Consider the following 23,331-nt stretch of genomic DNA (forward strand, 5'->3'; position numbering starts at 1 on the left):
CAATCCACCGGGAACCGTGCACTTTATAATTTACTGACTCGTCGTGTTTCGCAACAGTTTGTCGCTAATATAACTAATTGGCGAAATAATTATGTTATTTTCTGTTGATTTTACTTCATTTTCAACGAAATTGCAATTTTACGCGCACCCGACTGAGAAAGGTTGAAAATAGGTTGACAGAATTCAACAAAAGAAGCCAGCACAAAAGGATCGTGACTCATTTTCAGGATGAAAAATCCATATTTTCGATTTTTCACCTATATTCTAAAAAAAATCAACTAAAACAGTGAGTCAAGAGCTAAATAAATTGTCAATTGAATCCAAAAGCACGTTAATATTTGTAGGCGATAACAAAGCACTATTGATACTAATGGAAAGCGCGTACGGATCTTAATTTTAGCACAACTACTGCATTTAGACAAATAAAGGGGTACACATTCTATGCGACCACAAAAGACGTATTTTGGGTACAGGACGAACCGTTATAAGGGTATTATGTGGATATCGGGGTACCTACAAAATAAATTTTGACAAGGCGGTAATGTACATATAGTTCGTTGCATGAAGTACACGCTTTATTATTTCGGGAGTGGACCTTTACCCAATTAGCTGATTGTTCCAGCATTCGACACGCCGTTTCGGTTTTCGTGAAAAGAATGTTTCTGGTGGAAATTTAATCGCGTTTGGAATCCGCCGTACTTCCTTTTGTTTGTGTTGAGTGGGCAGAGCTAAACAAAATCCTCGTGTTTATTTTCAACAGTTCACACTTTTTTTTAAATATAACTATATATTTGAATACTTTAAACGACCTCTAAGATCGATATTACGGTTGGTAACAAAGGATTTGTTGAGCATCAGAGGGCGCCCTTTCGATAGAAAGTCACCCGGGTGATTACCTTAGCACTATAGAATAACCGGCGAATTCATCTTCATCAGTCATTACCCATACTTTGCAACACATTTCTGGATTATCAAAACCACATGCCACTGCAATTTAATATTATTTTGGTTTACGCGTATGTGTCGCTCCACCGGAACTGTGTGGAAGCGTTCGCATGTACCTAACTAATTACAGCATTAATAATTAACAAATAACTCGATTACGTTTCTGTTTAATTATTTATCACATAAACGGGCAATCACGCCCATATATTTGTTTATATTAGCTTTGTATCAGGCGATAAATAACGTGGATTTAAACCTTGGCTCCACCCACTTCTCATTCAATGCTAGGGTACTTGCCAGACACGCTCCCATCAGACCCGCTATCAGCTATACCTAACAGCTCTGTTCTGTCTCTTGCAGGTTTGGCACAAAACATTCCATCTGACTTGGGTGACTTGTTAAAAGCGCACTCAAACGGTCTTACGTTTCTACTTCAGCTAAGATTGGCGAGCGTTGAACAGGATTGACAGTGGTGCGTGTGTCGATCAAGGGAGTGTACGGAGTTGAATTTACTGTACGTTGATCGTATACTAGTACGCCTGAAAGAACGATATAGTATGAGTATTGTTAGTGTATAGACACACGTGTGTGGTAATTGTAGCCCACAGTGAAGACGTACTGTGTTCATTATTGGCATCGGCGTTCTGAGAGAGGGACTGCTATTACGTGTGACTCACGAATAATGGAGAGGTCGGAGTCTTATATTTTCCCGGCCCGTCGCGCACAGTGGATTGTGAGTGCTTTGGCTTATAACTATGGACTGGACAGGGGAGTGGAAAACGAAATCGTCGTACTGGCCGCAGGACTCGATCAGTATCTTCAGGAAATATACCATCACTTGGATTCCAATGGGGACCAGAAACTTCCCTGTCAGGATTTCAAAGTTTTGTGCGAAATTTTGGGACTACTGGGTGACGGCGAAAACGATATAGGGAATAGTGTAATTTTGTTCAAAAACTTGCCAGAGGAGTTGGATTTCAAGGAATTCCACATGCGATTAGGCGAATATTTTGCTTCTCGGGGCGATAAAGCTTACAAGGCCGTGCCTGAGTGCACCCATGATACAGAGCACATCGATACAGAACTTCGATTGAGACACCCGAGAACGGGACTGACTCTACATACAATGTGCGTCGAATGTTTCAGCAGCAAACCAATAACAGACATATATAAATCGCTTCTGCACGTCCAAGGGAGAGAAGATAATACCGAAAACAGCGAGGCTAATTCGAAGGAGAGTGGCGTGAAGGAACCGGCACAGGGATCAAATGAACGGACCCTGGGCGACCAGGTGAGAGAACTGAAACGGGAACTCGTGAAATCACACGAAGAGAACGAAAGTCTGCGAGAGGTTGTCGAGGACATGCGACTGGCGCTGCAGAGCAACGACGCAAGGTCACTAGCTTTGCAGGTGGCATTCAGAAAAACCCACCTACTACACGAGAAATGCGAAGTCAAAAAAACAAAGTACCGAACACGGTCCCCCCTTACACAGTCCAAAAGCATCGAAGCGCTGGTCCAGGAGTTGAATCACCTACGGGAGTCACGTGACAACCAGTTGGAAGAGGCGATGCGGTTCACGCAACAACTAGAGGCGGATTTATTGCGATCGAGGAGAGAACTTTTAGAACTGGAGTACAATAATAACGTGCTAACAACAAATCAAAGAGCTATGTACCAGGAATTGGAGAAGACGAGAAAGACAGTGAGCGAAAGTTTATCAAAAGTGCGATGTTTAGAAGGACGTGCCCGCCAAAACGCCGAAACTCAACAGTGCAAAATATTGGAACTGGAGCAGCGACTGGCTCCCTGTACCAGGTAGGTGATTTATTAAATACAACTCACTTGAAAAGAAGAGTCCTACTTTTGCTCTATGCGACGTCAAATGCGCTTATGAAAAGGCGAAATTATAAACTGGAAGTTTGGTGATGGGTTTACCACAGTTCAAATTATAACGTTTTTTTTTTTTTCACTTCGTTATGGATAATTATTTTTTCCTGGAAGATGGTGCTGCTTCCTCTATCAAATGCATCTTCTTGTGTTTTTTTTGTTATAAAATTGACCATATTAATGGTCTCCTATAATTCCTCTATAATTTATGGAGTTACAGTAGCCTTTCAACACCTAATGTGTCAGGTTATTTTTATGATCATATTAAATTATAGAAAATTTATTACATAATGTATAAATTATGGATTTAAACAAAATATTATTTTAATTACATAAAACTAGGCCACATAATAACTGTATATCATCCACAACACGGTAGAATTATGATTATCTGAAGATAAAATTATTTAAATTTAATATGGTGACATAAGTCTGCCACTCTATAGTAATAATAGCACAGCCATTTGCATGCTTACACATTCATAATGGGAAACCCTGTCTTTCATGATCAGTTCCATGCATATGTTCTTATATGAAACATTATCAGCTGCATATTATTTTCAATTCACTAAATTGAAACTCAGTGATCAGTGGCACAGTTTTAGAGTAGACACCCCCCTAAAACTGTCATTACTCATGCATGTATCCCATAATGCAATGCTGCATTGACGCTATTACTTCAGTAATTTTGAATGAATGAATGAATGATCAATGTATCAAAACGTGAAGGTCAGATTTTAGGCTGAACTAACGCTGTGAAAACATATCACTCAGAGATGCATACCTGTATTTCAATACAAACACCCAGTGACAGCAGGGTAACAGGTGTGTGGGCTTACCACTCAGTTTAATAGGCTGGAGTGGGACTGTGTTTGTTGTGAATATTTAAAAGCAAAAAACTCAGCTCAGAGTTCAGCTGTGCAAATGAATTATTTTGTTAAGGTTAGCCCCACTGACTGTACCTTGCTAGCCTAGTGTGTACAACCATCCGGCAAAGCATCATGGGATGGTATTTTCTGATTCCCCTTCCTGCAAAGCATCATGGGATGATATATTCTGATTCCCATTTCTCCAATGCATCATGGGAAGATATATTCTGACTCCCCTTCCTGCAAAGCATCATGGGATAATATATTCTGATTTTCCTTCCTGCAAAGCACCATGGGATGATATATTCTGATTCCACTTTTTGCAAAGCGTCATTGAATGATATATTCTGATTCCCCTTCCTGCAAAGCATCATGGGATGATATATTCTGATTCCCCTTCCTGCAAAGCTTCATGGGATGATATATTCTGATTCCCCTTCTTGCAAAGCATCATGGGATGATATATTCTGATTACCCTTCCTGCAAAGCATCATGGGATGATACATTTCTATTAATATATAGAAGATATCTAATGACTGACCCATTATATAATAAGTTACCAAAATATATTGTCTAGTTGGTAAATAAGCCTTGTTTTGCAATGGTCAGTCAATGACATCACAGTCTAAAATAAATTGTGTTATCTTGGGGTGTGATATTTAAAATATAACATGAAATTTTCACACATATGATACATGTGATAAAGTATTTATTTCCAAATTATAAAAACTTAAAGCACAATTATAAGTTAAAGGAGCAATTTTTCCCATAAAATTAGAAATTGTTTAGAAATCTGTACAAATATACAAATTCTGAGCTCCAATGAACAATTCTTCAAACAAACAAGATAATAATTTCATGATTGATGAGTTGGGTGCCAAGTAACCTTAGAGTATCATTTCAACAGAATAATATCTGTACAATATGACAAGAGCGAGTAGACTTTTTTTTCTTTATTAAAACAATTATTAAAATTAATTTATCTTTTCTACATATTATTGAATATCAAATTCGTAAATGAATTATTGAAATTTCAACATGTCGGTTTTCAATATTTAATCAGGGATTGTTTACATTTTGTCCTGTCTGTGATGTGTACACAGTTTAAACTGATCTATATTGATAAAGTGCAAAATAGTCTTAACATTTTGTAAAATTGTCATATTTTAAGTTTTAAAGCTGTAAGTTTCATTCTTTGCATTTCGGTAAAATAAAACAATGAAGAGTACTTCAAACATTAGAGTAATATTTAAAAAAAAAATTATATAAAAAAAAACCCAGTTGTATGATTTCTCAATAGAACAAAAACAAAACTGCACTCACACACCTTAATTCATTGCATTTACTTTAAAACAATACAGTGTATTGTCAATGCAGCTTGCATGACAATGGATTGGTATAATATCAATTTCTAATTTCTAATATGTAATCCAAAAATGAAATTAAGGTTTAACCCAGCCAGTTGTATTTTAGTTTGAGTTAATTAACGTTCTAAAAAAAATACATTTCATTTAGTATAATATATCATCCACCCACCCCACCCAGAAATTCAACACTCAGAATGTTTACTGCTGAATCTAACACGCTGTACACAAGATACCAAGAATATCTTAAATTCTCGCAAACAATACAAAAAATATTCAGATGAAAAATTATTCAACAAAAGCCTATTGAATTCAGGCAATGTATTAGAATGGTATGACAAATACATCATTGTCCAAGTAAAATAGCTCTAACAGACAGTAGTACCTTGATGATATACAAACACTGCTATAATCATTGTCAGATGTGGGTTTTTCTATTAATCTCTAAATAGGATGGGTGGTCAAGTCTGGTTACATATGTCAGCTGCATGTTGTGATAAAATAACCAGGTCAAATTGTGAATGAAGATGAAGCTGTTAGTTAAACTGTAGTAGTTTTCTAGTCTTCATCTGTAACTATGATCTGTAAAAGTGCTTCAGTGAGAGAAACAAATTGCTATATTGTCATGGTTTTTGGGACTTTTTAATCGATGTTAACAAATCAAAACAAATATAACCAAATTATTAAATTCACGTTTTTTAGTAGTACCGTAAAATCTGTATTAGAAGCCAGATCCCTAATAGAAGTCGCACCCATTAATTTTGAATTATTGAGAATCAAAAATTCATCATTTCTCATATGTCTAGATGCTCTAATTGAACCCGCATCCCCTCTGTTGCTTTGTACCATTTTAATAGAAGCCACAGCTTCTAATACAGGTTTTACAGTAGTTATTTTTTCCGAAAAATTCCAAGAAAATGTGAATGTGAAGAAAAAGATCATTCCACACAATTTTTATCTAAAATTTTGAAAAAAACAAAACAAGATTTGTAAGCAAGTCTGAGGCTTCACTAACAAACAAAACCAGAGGTGAAGTAAACCTGTCAAACTATATGCTTGCTGCTGACATTCATTGATGTAATCATGCAGTATTTGTCACATCTTTTGAAGGACCCATGCCTGGGTAACCAAGGTAACTAAGTTTTAGTATTGATCGATCAAGAGAGCTGATCAATTATTGACATGTCAATAATTCTTACAATTATTTACACACAATCAGGAACACTGAACAAGCATAAATGAATTATTATAAAAATGCTTTTCAGGATCTTTTATTTGTTGTCTTCAGTCATACACATTAGATGAATAAATTCTGTTTTTTTGTTTTTTTTATTCTTTGGAAATTCAACACATGAAGGAAATTCTTGTCTGTGTTTTCTCTATTTTGTATATTGTGGAAATGTTGTTTTCAATCTTTCCTTGTGTACAATATTTACATGTTTTCATTTCTAATGTATGGTTACTCATTCTAAAACATGTCATTGTGTTTCTTTCTTTTAAATTGAGTATGAATAAATAACGCTAAAAAGTGTACAAGTTCTTAAATTTAGCAAATGTCCTAAGTTTGCTATTTTCATTTTTGATGTTTAATCTCCAGAATTCAATGTTTTTCTTTTTAATATTTTAATTCTGTATCTAAAGAATCAATTGAAAAATATATATCATTTTCTCCTTTCATTTTTCCAACTGCCTTAACCCATGATAAATTCAAATCGTGTTGTTCATAAAATTTACAGTCTGAATATCACCAAATGTTAACTGTTAGAACATTTCTTAATTTTGTTTTGAAAGTTAAACTTCTCTCTCATAAAGTTAAAGCAACTACAGAACACTTACAATAGAATTCTACACTGGCCCAGGGCATGGTTACTAATTGGCTGTTTGTGTGTGCATGACTGCGAATAAATTATCTAACATTCCATGATGAACAGTAGTTGTTCGATCATCGGCTTCATTTGAGCTTGTATATTGTCTCTTCTATCCATCATAGGTGTTCTATATGTCCTTCAGCTAACACAGCCAGGCTTTGTTCAACAGCATGCAATCATATCTTTATTTATTCAGACAGGACTGAAAACTCCTAATGACTACAAACTGCAAAAATACAATATAAATAAAAATAAAACTACCATGAAAGATTAAACACCACATATCAAATTAAAAAATAACTAATTACATCCTGTATTAAAAATTCTAGTTTTCAACATCCATTGAAGAACATTCTTAAAACAATTTCAAGACACACTGCATCAATTTTTGAGAAGTCATTCTAGAAAATAGTAGATGAAAAAAAGGGTGTGAAGGTATTATATACAACAATATAGAGGGTATCATGCTGGGTTGGAGATAAACTTTGTATCATGTTCATATCATTTAACCACCAGTCAGCAGGAGAATTCCGGAAATTAAAAAAAAAAACATAGATGTTCTGCTAGAAGCTACGGAAGTAATCAACCTTGTTACTTGCAGGAAAAACAATGTGGAGCAAATGATGACAATAGGTCACTATCATGACCTCTAACGGCCACACATTTTGGTACTTTTTTGGGTATGACAGCATCAGAAACGAACACAATTCGGGGCATTCTTTTTGCTTCTAACAGAAACACTTTACTCAAGCAGTATCGAAAATTGTGCTGAAATATCTATAAAATAAACTCATTTATGATTTTTATACCAATAAAAGTACCAGGATGTGTGACCTTTAGAGGTCATGAAAGTGACCTATTAAGATTCTCTCTTAATTGGGATGGGGGGTCTTCAATTAAAAGTTTGTAGTTTGTAGTTTTGACCGACTAACTTGAAGAGGTCACATTTTTATCGTCATGGTATTTTCAGTAGATTCAAATTCATAACATCTTCCCGCTCTGTTGAATAACATCACCTCGGTTGAAATATTTCACTTGAATGTCTGATTATTTATAACATATAAGTAAACAGTTTACATATCATAAACTGCTCCTCTGTCCCACTTGGTACATTCATTCTGTATATCATACTACCTCACACTTAGCACCAACATCATTAAGCACACTGATACTCAATCTGAACTCAGGGAAAAAAAATAAGTTTACTTTAAATAAATCCTGTGCACTGTGTGTAAGATTAGGGAACTCTCTGAGGGATTAAACTCAAAGATTAACATAAACCAGAGAACAAAAACTGATGGATTTGGGAATTACAATATAAACATTTTGATGATTTGCGTGTGCTGATAATAAGTTTTGTAGATTATATTCCATCCCAAGAGATTGGAAATACATCAGGTTGGTACTCAGTTACAATCATCAACTTACAGGTTTGGGTGGAAACAAGTGTATCACTGTCTTAGTGGGTTTTTATCCTATAAACCAACTACACCTGTTTTGCTTTAGATTTATTGGTTTCACACAGCAGACTGATGAATGACTATTTGGGTTTTAAAAACATCTAATCAGAGATACTGTCGGGTTTATAATTATTTTGAGTGTGTGAGTCTATATTGTGAGTGATTTGGCATTATTGAGATGTCCACATCTGACCTGTGGTTGAGAGATAGGAAAGCTGTGGTTAATGTCTGAAATTATCAAAATACTGTAAAATGCTTTATTTTAGCTGGTATTAATTTTAACCAAAAAGACTCTTTGGGTGTTTTTTATGGAATTTAATTTTAACTGATTTTTATGAGTTTAATGTAAAATATAGAAAAAAAGGCACATTCACTGCATGGGTTTAGTCTTCACTGAACCATCCCTTCAGCGAAATAATTACAAGCAGAAATAAAGTATTTTACAGTAAATTGAACATTACACCAGCACTTTTGGGCAACTCTGAGTTGAATATCTTTTCATCTTTACTTAAAAAATATATTTTGTGTTGATGTAATGATGACTCAGGCACAGTCGGAAATAAAGTTTGTTTGTGACTGTCACATGAACATAAATCAGTGGGCTGTTTGTTTTTATTGACCATTTTGTGTAATCTGACATGTATAAACTTTGTATTATTGAAGAGAGTTTTCATTATTGACTTATTTAATTTTTTTTTTTTTATCTGATTTGTACTCTACTTCAATTTACTTCCAATTTGAAATGTTCAAGGTCAAGGCAGCTGTTAGAAGATCTTGTTATGCTCATTGAAATTACAATTTTGTACAAAGAAAAATGAATTTATAAGAAATGATTGTATTGTAATTTATCCATGTCAAGTGCAAGTTTACAGTAAAACCATTTATTTTCATTGGTGTTTAATTTTGTGTTTTAAAACTTTGAACAATTTCACTGGGTTTTCACAAACATGGTAGGGAAATAATTAGTAGATTAGATTAATTAGTGGATTTTACTCATTGACAAAAATAGCAAAATTAAAAACTAACGAATAATTAATGTTTACAGTATTTAAAATCCCAGTCAAATACATTTTTTCACATGCTGGAAATGGTGCTACTAATAGAGAAAATACAGTATAATATTATCAATTGATACAGTGAATTTATTTTTGACCTGAATTGTTTCATCCGGTCACCTGAATTGTTTCATCCGGTCACTTACATGGCCATGACATTGACACATTCCAGACATATAAAGTACATGAATGCCAATACTGTACTGAAGCAATTAGAAGGTTTGTTTAGACAATCTTCATTAAATTACTAATTGGTTTATCAGATGTTTATCTACCATCTGATCTCATCAATGGACCAACTGTGTGTTTAAATGTAGGAAGGAGGTATGACTCCTGCAGTACAGTAGCTGTTGTGATAGGTTGAGTGGTTTACGTTGAATGGAGGTGGTGGTGGTGGGGGGTGTTCTGTTGGACTGTCAAATAATTTAATTTAGCTGGAATTAATTTTCAATGAAAAGACTTTTTTGGTGTTTTATATAGAATTTCGTTTCACTGACTGTTGAGTTGAATGTAAAATATAGGAAAAAAGGTATATTCGCTGGATTTTATTTTCACTGAATCATCCATTCAGCAAAAAAAGATAAAAAGTATTTTACAGTATAGCAAGCATTTATGTGCCACGGAATAAAGTCTTATTCTTCACCTTAGTCACAGATCTCAGATCTCATAGCCTTCACTAAAAATAAATCCAAAAAGCTATTTTTTTCTTTTCATATTTTTTTTGAACTCCCGAGTCAAATGCCTCAATGCATATTATGATGACCAGTATTTGAAACTTTCTGTTTGCATTTTAGAATATGTGGTAATATTTTCTGATCTGATGGAAATGTACAGGTATTCATGTCACCGACCTCATCCACCGACCTCATCCACCGTCCCTCAACAGGGATGGTGGGCCATCTTTGTAATTGTCATTTTCAAGGTTCCTATAACATAAATCACAGTACTTGAATGTAAGTGTCTCATTCCTGATTTCAATAGCTGCTACTTGTCATGTGAGGTACAAACTTGTGTACAAGATTAGGTTTAGGCATAAGGTGAGAGGCAGAATAGTGCATTCTGGGTAAAGGTAAATTACACATGTACAGGGTATTTTTGAAAGCTTTAGTTTCACTTGAAATTTTTTTTTTTTCTGTTTTAGCTGTAACTCAGTAAAAAATGAAATCATTTAAATATTTGTTTTCCATAGTTTGACTTAATTTATGACAATTTAGTGAAAATCAATAAAAATGTCAAATAAATTTACAGGAATTTTTCAAGGAAATGAAATAAATAATTCACGGTGTTCCAGTATACCATGTTTCAGCAAATCATTGTTTCTTCAATTGAGGAACATTGACATTGACATTTTTTTTTTTTATATTAACTTTTTTTTAAAAAAAAAAAGGAAAACACTTATGCGGGTTTGTAAAGCGATACAAATTGACTTTGGCTTCAAAGGGTTAACAGAATACACAGAACTGATTTCGTACCCCCAAAATATTGGTTATTATGTAAGTGTCACCACTAGATATCACCCTCAAATAATCCTGCATTTTTTGGTACATTCATATAATTTTTCTGAAAATATCAGAATTTGCACTCACTAACAGTGATACTGTATAACACTTTTCACATCTCTTCATGTGATCACAGATGACGTTTATATATGTGACAATTTTTCATAATTAAAACTTTCTTGCAAGCTTTATCACCAAAGCTATGTCAGCCTCTGCGGGGGGGGGGGGGGGGGGGGGGGTGCCTACAAAACACAGACTTTGTTGTAGGCATAGACATGCAGTTACAGTGAATGGCAGAGTGTGCAGATAACCACACAAAGGTCATTCATAGGGGTCACTAATATTGGTACAGCACCAGTCATCCATGTAATGACTTGCCTCATGTTTATCTATATACAGAAACGCACAAATCAAGCGACTGGAAAGTATACCGGTACATTACTTTTTTTTTGTAGGAATTTGTTTTTTAAGATGACAACAACAAATTTTGGTAATGTGTAAAACCAAAGTCATTTTTTTTCTAATGTCATTGGCTAAACATTCTTTGCTGTTATCTTTTGCGATGATCTGAAAAGTAATAAAAAATAAATTATTACATGATAGCCAGGAGGCACCCACTGTAGAGACATAAGTATCCCTGCAATTCAATCTTCTAGCAACTGATATGTTATGTTAATTTGACATTTTTCTGATATTTTATGACTATATATATAGGAGGCTGGAGTGGGTTTCTAAATAATGTTTTTTTTTTTATATTTTAAATTTTCACTGGAGAGACATTAATTTATACCAAAATTAATACAAAGAAACACATTTTAAATATTGCATACACCAGTTGGTATAAGTATAATTTGTATTAAAAAAAATTAAATAAAAAAACATGTCAAATAAAATGTCTCTAAGCCCAAACCAATTTTAAACAATAGTACTTGTCTGACTGCATATAATAATAGCAAGATGGTCATTACTCAATTTTTTTTAAAAGCTTTACTGAGCAATTATAAATCATTGAAAAATGCCATTAAGTGGCATAATGGAAAGCAATTAATATCACAAATGACAAGGAGTAAGAATACATGAAAAAAAAAAAAAACTAATAATGTTAATAATGGAAGCTAAGTCTGTGAGTGGTTAACACATTTAACAGAAGGTTCCATTCATGCCTGGGTCAGGGAATGTTTGACTTGGGTTAATGAGAGGAGGGGGGACAGTGTAATATTGACTGTGTGTGTTTTGGGCTTTTAAGACAGGAACCAACATAAGGCCAGACTTTTTTTATTCCTTGTTTCTCGAGTTTTTATAAGGCAATTTTTTTGAGGAGGGCGAAAAAAAAAAAAATTAATCCTTTTTTTTTTCCATTAGATTTGTGTGATTCTCAAAGAATTGTAAGTGAGATCATTGATCGAAGAGAAGAAATGAAATACAATTTTATTCCATGTATAACCTTGTTTCTCATCTGCGCGGGACTTCGGTACTTTGATCATGATACTCCCACGAAAATGCAACTTGGGTTTGTTATGCGGCGAGCGAAAAAAAAAATGAAGATAAAAATAATTTTTTTTTAGCAATTTTTTGCACTTTTGCACAAGTCAGCAGGCGCGAGAAATTACGCTAAAATAAAATTTCATTTTTATTTTCATTCGGCGGGTTCGTGAAACAAATGATAATAAAAGTCTGGGCTAATAGATCTTACAATGTATTTATAGTACAGAGGTCTGAAATGTAAAATGAGGTTTCGAGTGAAGGAGAATATGAAGAATATGATATTTTCTTCCTTTAAATATTGTCTCTTTATTATATTCAGATTTGATGTGTCAGAATGATACCCTGGGTATAAATGGTAAATCCACAGCATGGAAGACCCAAAGAGTACATCACCTTGGGGCTGAATAAACTGAATTTTTCTGGTTTCATTTGTTTATCTCCCCCTCCCTTTGATTTAAATATTACCCATACAGGTGAACACACCAACATCACAGCTGCACAAAAACCTACATCCACTGATCTGTATCATGCTTTGTGCATACATAACTCACTTCTTGTATTTATTCCACTTTAGTTTTATATCCCCAAAACATAATATAGTTTTAGTGCTAATAAAAGACTTCTTAAATTCTAAACTATGTATATTTTATAGAATCCTTTACATGCTCTGTTAACTGTCAACAAAAGAAAATATCTTTCTACGCAAGAATGTTTTTTCCATGTGACATTCACGCTACAGACAACACAACTATTGTATGTGTTTTAAACCACATTATTATATATCTCGTATCACCTGGCCTTGTAACACTATGAGAAACCTGATGAGTGAACCATGCAATTTTCCATGTTATGCCTGGCGCTGTTTAACCATATTTCTTTTATAGATTAAGAGAGGTACACACACCTAACAGGTTTCAGTCACTTATTGATGCATAGCATTGCCAGGGATTACATTTGTAGCTCGTCTATATTGATTGCAGCACCCTGATACTCTTGCTGGCGCCCTCTTACCGAATTGTAGATTGAACTTTCAAGTAATAAATATATTTCTTGAGCCACGCACTTCCATGCTGACGTACAACATGAAATCTTCCTCAAATATATTTTTCACTGTGAAAACTTCCCAGCAACACCATCTGACAATGTTTCTGGACCCCAAATACACTAAAATTACTCCAAAAATATTTCAATGGCGATAGATACACGTTAAAACGGCGAAGAAACCTTCCGATATGGCGTTTCCAGTGCCTGCCTGTGTGTGCTCCCTCTTGTTAATTTTTTCTAGAAAAACCCTGGATTGTATTGAATTTTGCTGTTATGATGTGGGGCTTGCCTTTATAAAACATTGATTACATTAGCTACAACTTGCTGTCGAACACAAGAGCATATTTAGGACTGAAACACATTCAAGAGATTATGTCTTCTGGTCGGGGTTCTAGTTCGAATAAGTTGCCACCAAATGTTAAAATGCTAGAGAGTCTTGTTAATGTTCGGCACAGGAATATCCATATCCACTGAAAACATTTGGTAAAATTAAATGAGATTAATAACTGAGTGAAATGAAATACAAATAGCTTGAAACAATTATTTATTTTTATAACCCTCAGTCATACCCTAATGCACCCTTGCAAGCTTGGGCGTTTCCGCTGTACGACCTCAGGCTGCAAAAGCCGCATACAGTCTATAAAGATTGAGCTTTCAAATTTTAACAAAGTCATTTTGAAAACTCTGCCCCCCCCCCCCTCCAATTTACAATGCCCTTCTTTTAGTTAGAAACTCATGATTATATTTATGTGACATGTGAGTGACTGATCAATATAACCTAATCATATTATAACTTTGACACAATTAAAATTGCTATTGCTACAGAGTAACATATTCCAGGTTGTATCAATACCTCAATAACATGTGTCTAATGTAAGATGCAGGGTGGTCAACTGATATACTGAATGTATAGTCATACTTCTCTTTCAAATTAATCTCGTCATAGCATACTGCCAAATAAATAATCAAAACTGGGAAATCACAGCTGTGTGTGGAGTTCAATGGTGAAAGATTGTTTTCTTATGGTCCACTTACCAGACTTTATCAACGTCTCCTTTGCCATTCTTCAATCCTAACACCACAATTTTTTTCAGTGAAATTGTTGATACAACATTTTGCACATTTTTCTATAATTTTTCAGTTGACTTTGAACTAAATGGACATAATCTTGTGAATTTAGCGAAAAATATTATTTCATAAAGTTGTATCGTCAACTTGAAATGAACAAAACTGATTTATGCTTATCTATTTCAGTGCGAGTGAAAGCAACATTGAAGAAACTGATACAGGGTGCAAAGAAAATGATGATAATGTCAGTGACCAATCAGAACGCATCTCTCCAGCAGGTGACTCAGACACTTCAGGCGGTGACAACCAATCAGAAAGCAGCATTAGCAGTAAGTCATTTTTCGTTACTATATTATTTTTCCCTGGCTAACAATTTCTACTCAATTTTTTTAGCTCCGCTGTTGACTTTGTCGAGCGGAGCTTATCATATGAGTGATTGCCCTCCGTCGTCCTGCGTCCGTCGTCTGTGTCAATGTTTTACTTATTCGACTTGTTCTTGAAAACTACAAGCCTGAATGCTTTGATACTTGGTGTACTTATATGTACCTTGCGTAGACCTCTCTCAGATTTGTTCATTTCATGATGATATCTTCAATTCTCTAATTTTGGTGAATATTTTTGTAATTTTTTGTAAAAAGTGATATTTTCAACTTCTTGTTAAAAACTGCAAGTCCAATTGCTTTGATATTACATATATAGGTACTACATGTGGATCTCTTTCAGATTTGTTCATTTTGTAATGATATCTTTAGTTCTCTAATTTTAATGAATATTTTTGTCATTTTTGGTAAAAAGTGATATTTTCAACTTCTTGTTAAAAACCGCAAGTCCAATTGCTTTGATATTACATATATAGGTACTACATGTGGACCTCTCTCAGATTTGTTCATTTTGTAATGATATCTTTAATTCTCTAATTTTGGTGAATATTTTTGTCATTTTTGGTAAAAAGTGATATTTTCAACTTCTTGTTAAAAACCACAAGTCCAATTGCTTTGATATTACATACATAGGTACTACATGTGGACCACTCTCAAATTTGTTCATTTTGTAATGATATTGTCAATTCTCTAATTTTGGTGAATATTTTTGTCATTTTTGGTAAAAAGTGATATTTTCTTCTTGCTAAAAACCACAATCATTTATGGTGAAAAATGATATTTTTGAATTCTTGTTGAAAACAGCAAGTCCCATTGCATTGATACTATGCATATTGTTCATTTTCTAATGATATCTTCTGTTCTTTAATTTAAATGTGCATTGCTAACAGCGGAGCTATCTCAGCCAAGAGGCTGCTTGTTTCTATTCTGTTTAAATTTAAATTGTTAAAGGAACTTCATCGAAATTTTCAACTGTAGCAAGTATTGTAATTGTTCAGTCATTGAATTCTGTGCTACAAAGTAATGAAATACAACTACTATGAAATGTCATAGATTTCCTCTTCATAGATACAAAAGTCAAGTTAACTTGAATAAGTCCTTGACAAGACAGAGGTTCAACAGTAGCTAAACATGTTTCAAATGCTGTTAGACAAGAATTTTCACGGCTAATTAACCAACCAAATGAGAAGACACTCAGGTGGCAAATAAGACAGCAAACTAGGCCACTCTCCTTCAGAAATAACAACTTTCTCTTTAGTACTTGTTATTGTAAGATTGATGAAAAAAGGTATGTTTGAAGGAGACAGCCTTCTGCCAAGTCTAAAGTAAACTACACTTGTGAAATTCACGTCCATTCAAACTGTAATTATTACCAAGACAGGGCCGGGGTAGACAGCTGAGAGTGATTACAAGATCAGTGGTCATGATAAATTCAAAGGGAAACACAAAATACAGAATCCACAGACAAATTTAGCTTTGAAAGGGTATATAATTATTGTAGGTAATGTTAATTGTCTGTTTTATGCTTAGTGTTATTTTTAAATGATGACCTAGAAAACACATGAAATATACTTTAAATGAAAGTCACTGTGACTACCTGACCAAACAACCTCTATGCCCTATGTACGTTCCTGTGGCAGCCTGTCCAAAGAACCTCTAGTAAAATTTTCAAGACATGGAATCCTGTTATTTTTCCAAGATTTGCAGAATTAATTTTCCACTTATAAAATGAAAGTAATTCACAGTTATTGGAGATAATGAATATGATTTTGATTCATAACTGGAAAAAACCATTACATCATGATTTCTCCCATAATCATTAGACATATACATAAGTCATTCCAAAATAACCAAACTAAAAGTATGTTCAGTGGTAAATAAGGGAAATAATGGTGATCTTTGGTATGTCAATGTTCATTTCTAAAATAGAAAATAAATGGAAACTAACAGTTAGTAACATTTGGACATTATTATTTTTTTCTCACAGGTGAAGAGCAGTTGTTCCGGGCAGTTGAAGGAAGAGCAGGTATGTTTAAATTCTATAGAAACTTAAAGTAATTATAGCACAGTGATTTGGAAGATGTACACTCGAAAATCCTTCTAAAACTGTTGATACAGTCATGGTGGAGTAAAGGATCCGCTAATACTGACCAAGGAGAATATGGTTAGATGATATTGAAGAACAGATTGAGAAGGGCTGCGTATCAAACAACGAAGTTTATAATACACTCTTGTGTGGATATCAATTGCTGCCAACTCCATGTAGAAGAAGTCTTCAGTAACATATACTATAACTAGATGATAAAATACAAGTCTACAATAAGGGATTTTCCGTACAACTGCGAGATCTCGCGAGATGAAAAACGCGCGTCGAACGTCTGCCGCAAAAATCGAACGATTTGATTTTGAACTAGAATTTCTTTATTTCGTAACTCACACCGACCGGCCGATCTTCGACAGAGGAATATTGCTTCCGAATACCCTTACTTAATCAAAATTGTCTATCATCAAATGTGGACAGCACATTATTAAACATGGAAATGTCCCCCAAAATACTTCGCGTTAGTCGAATCCCACTACGACGCTATGACCTTTGTTTGCCCTGTTTTTACGTTCGATTTCGCAGTGAACGGAAAATGGTCTATTATATACACACCACGTTTCATTAAGTCTAGATTAATTTTGTAAAATTTGTTGCTATTTGTAAAGTCTTCATTTTTGCAGATTTCTAACTTTGATCTGCATTGAGATGGTATTGCACATTGAAAATCACTATACAACTTTAATTTTACCTTTTTTTTTTCACGGATGGAATTATTTTGAAAGTCTCCACATATTTTTCAGTTATTGGTCATTCTGATTTTCGTGACGAAAATATTAGTCAAGATATTAATCAATAAAATAATATTCACCAATAAAAAAAATGTCAATGAGGACATATTAACTGACATATATATTTATGTAAAATGTTGCCATCTACCCTATTTGCTTTATTAGAAGTGTATCTCTAATAAAACCGCACATAATCAGATATTGCATTAACACAAGATCATTAAAATACGACTTATTATGACCACAAACACACCTCCGGCATTTACATAAGTGCATACTTCTTAATCTTTCCACTTATATTCAACGTACCAGCAGAATTTCACCAGGATTTCACCAACATTCTGACAATTTCCAATGTGTTTTTTACTTCAGCTTCAGATGAAGAGAGTCAGTGGCAGGAAAACAAACATGAAGATGATTACAAGCAGATAGACGATGATGATGAAGAAGAAGAACAAGAAGATGAAGAAGATAACTATATCACTATGGAGAAGATGAGAATAAGAATTGAAGAGTTGACTGAACAAGTTCAGCAAATGGAAGACGCAAGACTAGCAGCTGAAGAAGAAACAGAAGGGGTATGTGCAACACATCCTTCACCTTTGATCTCAGAAATCACCAATAAATTTAGGACAAAAAAGCATAAAAGTCTTTCAGAACTGAACATAAAAACTATTACCATTCCTTTAAAAGTCTTATATATTAGAAAAACTAAAGGATTTGGGTTTTAATTTGTTAAATAAGGCAAAATGTCCTTGTACTGATATATAGCTTGTTAAATACCAATAAAAGCTAGATAAAAAACTTATTCTCCTCGGTCCAGAGAATATGGTCAGATTGCTCAAACTATCAACAGACTTAAAAGCCTGTGTAATGAATGAACCATGGATTTTCATTCTTTAATATTTGTGTTGTGGGGAATTGTCTTGTTTTTCATTAACATCGAAACCTGTACATGGCTATTTATTTTTTAAGCTGGAAAACTTCATGGACTATCAGTCCACATTGTTCATGAAAATAACAAAAAGCAGCCTCTCGGCTGAGATAGCTCCGCTGTTAGCAATGCACATTTCAATTAAAGAACACAAGATATCATTAGAAAATGAATATGCATAGTATCAATGCAATGGGACTTGCTGTTTTCAACAAGAATTCAAAAATATCATTTTTCACCATAAATGATTGTGGTTTTTAGCAAGAAGAAAATATCACTTTTTACCAAAAATGACAAAAATATTCACCAAAATTAGCGAATTGACAATATCATTACAAAATGAACAAATTTGAGAGTGGTCCACATGTAGTACCTATGTATGTAATATCAAAGCAATTGAACTTGTGGTTTTTAACAAGAAGTTGAAAATATCACTTTTTACCAAAAATGACAAAAATATTCACCAAAATTAGAGAATTAAAGATATCATTACAAAATGAACAAATCTGAGAGAGGTTCACATGTAGTACCTATATATGTAATATCAAAGCAATTGGACTTGCGGTTTTTAACAAGAAGTTGAAAATATCACTTTTTACCAAAAATTACAAAAATATTCATTAAAATTAGAGAACTAAAGATATCATTACAAAATGAACAAATCTGAGAGAGATCCACATGTAGTACCTATATATGTAATATCAAAGCAATTGGACTTGCGGTTTTTAACAAGAAGTTGAAAATATCACTTTTTACAAAAAATTACAAAAATATTCACCAAAATTAGAGAATTGAAGATATGATCATGAAATGAACAAATCTGAGAGAGGTCTACCCAAGGTACATATACACCAAGTATCAAAGCATTCAGGCTTGTAGTTTTCAAGAAGAAGTCGAAAAAGTAAAACATTGACACGGACGACGGCGGACAATCACTCATATGATAAGCTCCGCTCGACAAAGTCGACAGCGAAGCTAATAAAAAAGAGTACAAACAATGTAAAACAAATTTCATACCGAGGATGGCTGACATGTCCTTTAATACTCTATGTATCACAGTATCAAATTGTTAAACAAAATTCACTTTAATAACAGTGGTACAGTGTAATGATTTGAGGCTATTTAATTTACTTATTTGCATAATGATATTGATACATTGTCATGGAACATCTCGTGAGTATTTAGACTCCAGGCCTAGCAGTTGAGCAATAAACACCTTGGCTACAAATGCTCCTCTCCAGTGCGTTTGTTCTCCCGGATTTGGTGACCAATACTCACTTGGTCACTCTACCTTGAGAAGTCTGTTCTCAGTTTACATACAGTGATCCATGATTGAGTAGAATATTAACAGGCTAGTAAATTGTTTTTATTGTTATTTTGTTTTTTTATGAATATCTGTTTTGGTTTTACTTGCTGTTATTAAGTTTGTTATTCCAGTTACCGTGACTACAGCAACCAGGTATGATATAAACTAATAAAAAAACTAATAACAGCAAGTAAAACAAAAAATAGGTATGAACCAAAATAACAATGGAAAAATATACAAAAAATTAAATATAAAAAAAAAAAATGGAGTCTATACCTACATCAGATTTTAACCTAATTGATTAAAACGGGATGATAGCAAACAAGGAAGTTTATTGCACTTGATCAATAATGTTAACTGGTACTGTAGACAACATGCTTACTACGACTTTACTCATTAAGATCAGTCATTGCATTTTTTAATTGTACGGCTTACAAATCTCCTGTGTCAAATTTATTATAAAGCATTGTAATTCCCTCAAAATTTCATTAGTGTGATGAAAGAAATTAATTATTATAAATAACCCCATAATTTATGATCCAATCAGTACTTAAGTAGCTTCATTATTTGGTTTTCAATTAGAAGATCTATCAACCTCATAAACATGTCAGAATCATAACCAAGTTAATTCATATGACTGGTAACGAGTTAAACATGTCCCCCAAATGATGATTAGATCTATCAATACAGACAAAAATATAATGATATGAATACTGTTTTTGTCTTCACGCTAATTACAGAAATTCTCAAAATTGTGTTATAATGAAAATGCCAATGTTTCACTTTCAAGAAACATAAAAATGCTTTTAAATTATCTCACCACCAAATTTTCTGCCCATGAAAAAAAATTAATAGTACCAGCAATTTGAAACAAGGTACATACTGGTGTAAAGGGGTCATGTTTAACATTTTGTTTTTTCATGCATTATTTTCAGTCAAATAAATATAGTTTTACATAATTTTCCTCAGATGAAAACTGACTTATTCCAAGAAATCCAACTCCGGATGCAAGATTGTGAAGTACTACAGTATGAACTACAAAACTTAGAAACGGAGAGAGTTAGACTATCACTAATGGAAGAAACGTTCGTTGAAGTTATTTCATTACTAAGGGAACTTAGAGCATTGGTAAGTCTTGTGAGATCAGTATATTTGGCACACTTTACCCATAATGCCTCAGTTCTCAAATGACACAACCCATATACCAAGTGACAAATCATAAGCCCAAATGACCCACACCCACCATATCCCAAGTGACAAATCATATAGCCCAAATGACCCACACCCACCATATCCCAAGTGACAAATCATATAGCCCAAATGACCCGCACGCACCATATCCCAAGTGATAAATCATAATAGTCCAAATGACAACACCATATCCAGCGTGATACAAACATAACCCAAATGACACCCAACAAAGTCCAAGTAACAACCAACATAGTTAAAGTGATGCCCAACATATCCCAAGTGACAATTACATAGTCCGAGTGACACTCTCACTCACTCCATGGAACTATAAACCCCAGGAAGAACAACAAAACTATTAAAGAGGATTAAAAAAACCTTTATCTTACAGTGCTTTCGCTTTTGTTTCCACAACATTAGTCATACTCCATGTTAGTTGCCGCCTATACGCCCGTATCAACCGTTTTGCTGGAAACGGAAAACTTGAAAAATTTCATATCTGCGCAGTAAAATATTTTGTTCACCACGCATGCGCAAACAAGTCGGTCTGCAGGGTGACCTTCAGTGTACCGGAAATCATGCAACGGGTCGGAGTTTTAGCAAGTTTTCATAATTTTCAATGTCGTTTTTAGATTACTTCTTGTTTTTTTCAACCCTCGAAGAAATAAGGTTGCGAAAGTTTGCGAAACATGGGGTTTGGTATGCTGTTTGTTGTCGAGATATCCCGACTTATTCTGTGTTTCCCTTCGATCGCCAGAAGTGGCAATGTGTTTTTTTTCCCGTTGAATGTCGCTCATTTATCAGTGTTTTTGTCTTGGCGCCATTGATTTTTTATGCTATAACCGAAACAACTTGATCACGTGATCTCCCGAAGTCGCCCGATTGACTCCGAAAATGACCGATAGTCGGAGATAACCGTTCATTTGCGTAAATCGGCTTATTTTTTAATGCGACGAAATAAACAGTCAAAATAAACATTCAACATTGCGGCAACTATCATAGTTCAAAGGAAACGAAGTGGTTGTTCTTCCTGGGGTTTATAGTTCCATGCTCACTCTAACAGTAACACAAAACAAAGCTAAAAAGACACCTACATAGGCAGGAGAAAACCAGATAAAATCCCATGGACAATTTGAAACAGTTAGGTACCATCAAGAACATGGAAATCACTGAAACATACATACTGTTGTTATAAAAATATTATTATTCTTCACAGAGGATATCCCGGCGTTCTCTTGGCAAAACTCTAATGGATACAATAGAGATATGTCACTATGGAAACCGTCCAATTGAACCAGGTAAGCTCAATTCACCTCATTTTGGATGGTTTTCCCAAGATTTATATTACCATGCCAGGAAAATTCAAGAAAGTTTTCTTATTAAATTGGAATCGCTATCAGATCACTCTTGTATAATTTTTTAGTTGACCAACAAATTCATCACTCTATTTTAAGCTTATAAGAATTAAGAAATATGACCAACAAATTTTCTTCAGGTCTGACAAGTTCCCTCTTTTCATCACAAATTACCGGTATGCATCTTTACTAACTTCTGTTTTCTATTTCAGAACGTGATGTTCGAAATTTCATCAACTGTTTCCACAAGCAGTTGATACATTGCGACTTGCTACAAGAAGCGTTTGCCGCCAGACAGATGATGTATAACTCTCGCATGGAGCCTTGTAAGGAAACACCAGATGAACAACCCCCTCCTCAGAGCAGCTTCGATAAAGAAACAGTGTGCTAAAAATAACTTCCTGCACATCCACACCAACATAAATAAGGAAGTGGTGTACTAAAGATAAACTCTTACTTTCTATGTATTTGGGGGGAGGGGGGGGGTATCAAGGCATTTTCACCGCCTTACAACAGCAACTGGTGAAAACAACAGTTCATTGGGCTAGTTGTTGAGACTCTCCTGAACAGTGTAACAAGACTAATCCTACATGTGCAACATATATAAATTTTGTTGCTCAGGATTACGTCAAAGTTGATTTTTTTCTGTTTTCACTGGCTCCTCAACCGACATTCAGTAACAGCTTGCGAGTAGACCATAAACTTACATTGTCCAAGCAACATATAACAGTCTGTGATGTAGATCAGACGCCAGAAATAAAACATGTCCCTATAGGAAATTACCTCCTT

The 23,331-nt window shown here is 34.2% G+C and overlaps 1 protein-coding gene across 1 annotated transcript; it reads left to right on the plus strand.

The window, feature by feature from the left end:
• The first annotated feature begins 1,510 nt into the window (after positions 1-1,510).
• On the plus strand, positions 1,511-23,081 carry LOC102805449 (EF-hand and coiled-coil domain-containing protein 1). The gene is made up of 7 exons (XM_085496870.1): positions 1,511-2,763; positions 14,734-14,876; positions 16,915-16,953; positions 18,132-18,337; positions 20,969-21,127; positions 22,404-22,485; positions 22,755-23,081. The coding sequence occupies exons 1-7, from the start codon at positions 1,628-1,630 to the stop codon at positions 22,931-22,933; spliced, it is 1,944 nt and encodes a 647-aa protein (XP_085352996.1). The 5' UTR covers positions 1,511-1,627; the 3' UTR covers positions 22,934-23,081.
• The last annotated feature ends 250 nt before the right edge of the window (positions 23,082-23,331 follow it).

Source organism: Saccoglossus kowalevskii, chromosome 3 (assembly GCF_978046115.1).
Source record: "Saccoglossus kowalevskii chromosome 3, keSacKowa6.1, whole genome shotgun sequence".
NCBI classification, from domain to species: Eukaryota; Metazoa; Hemichordata; class Enteropneusta; family Harrimaniidae; genus Saccoglossus; species Saccoglossus kowalevskii.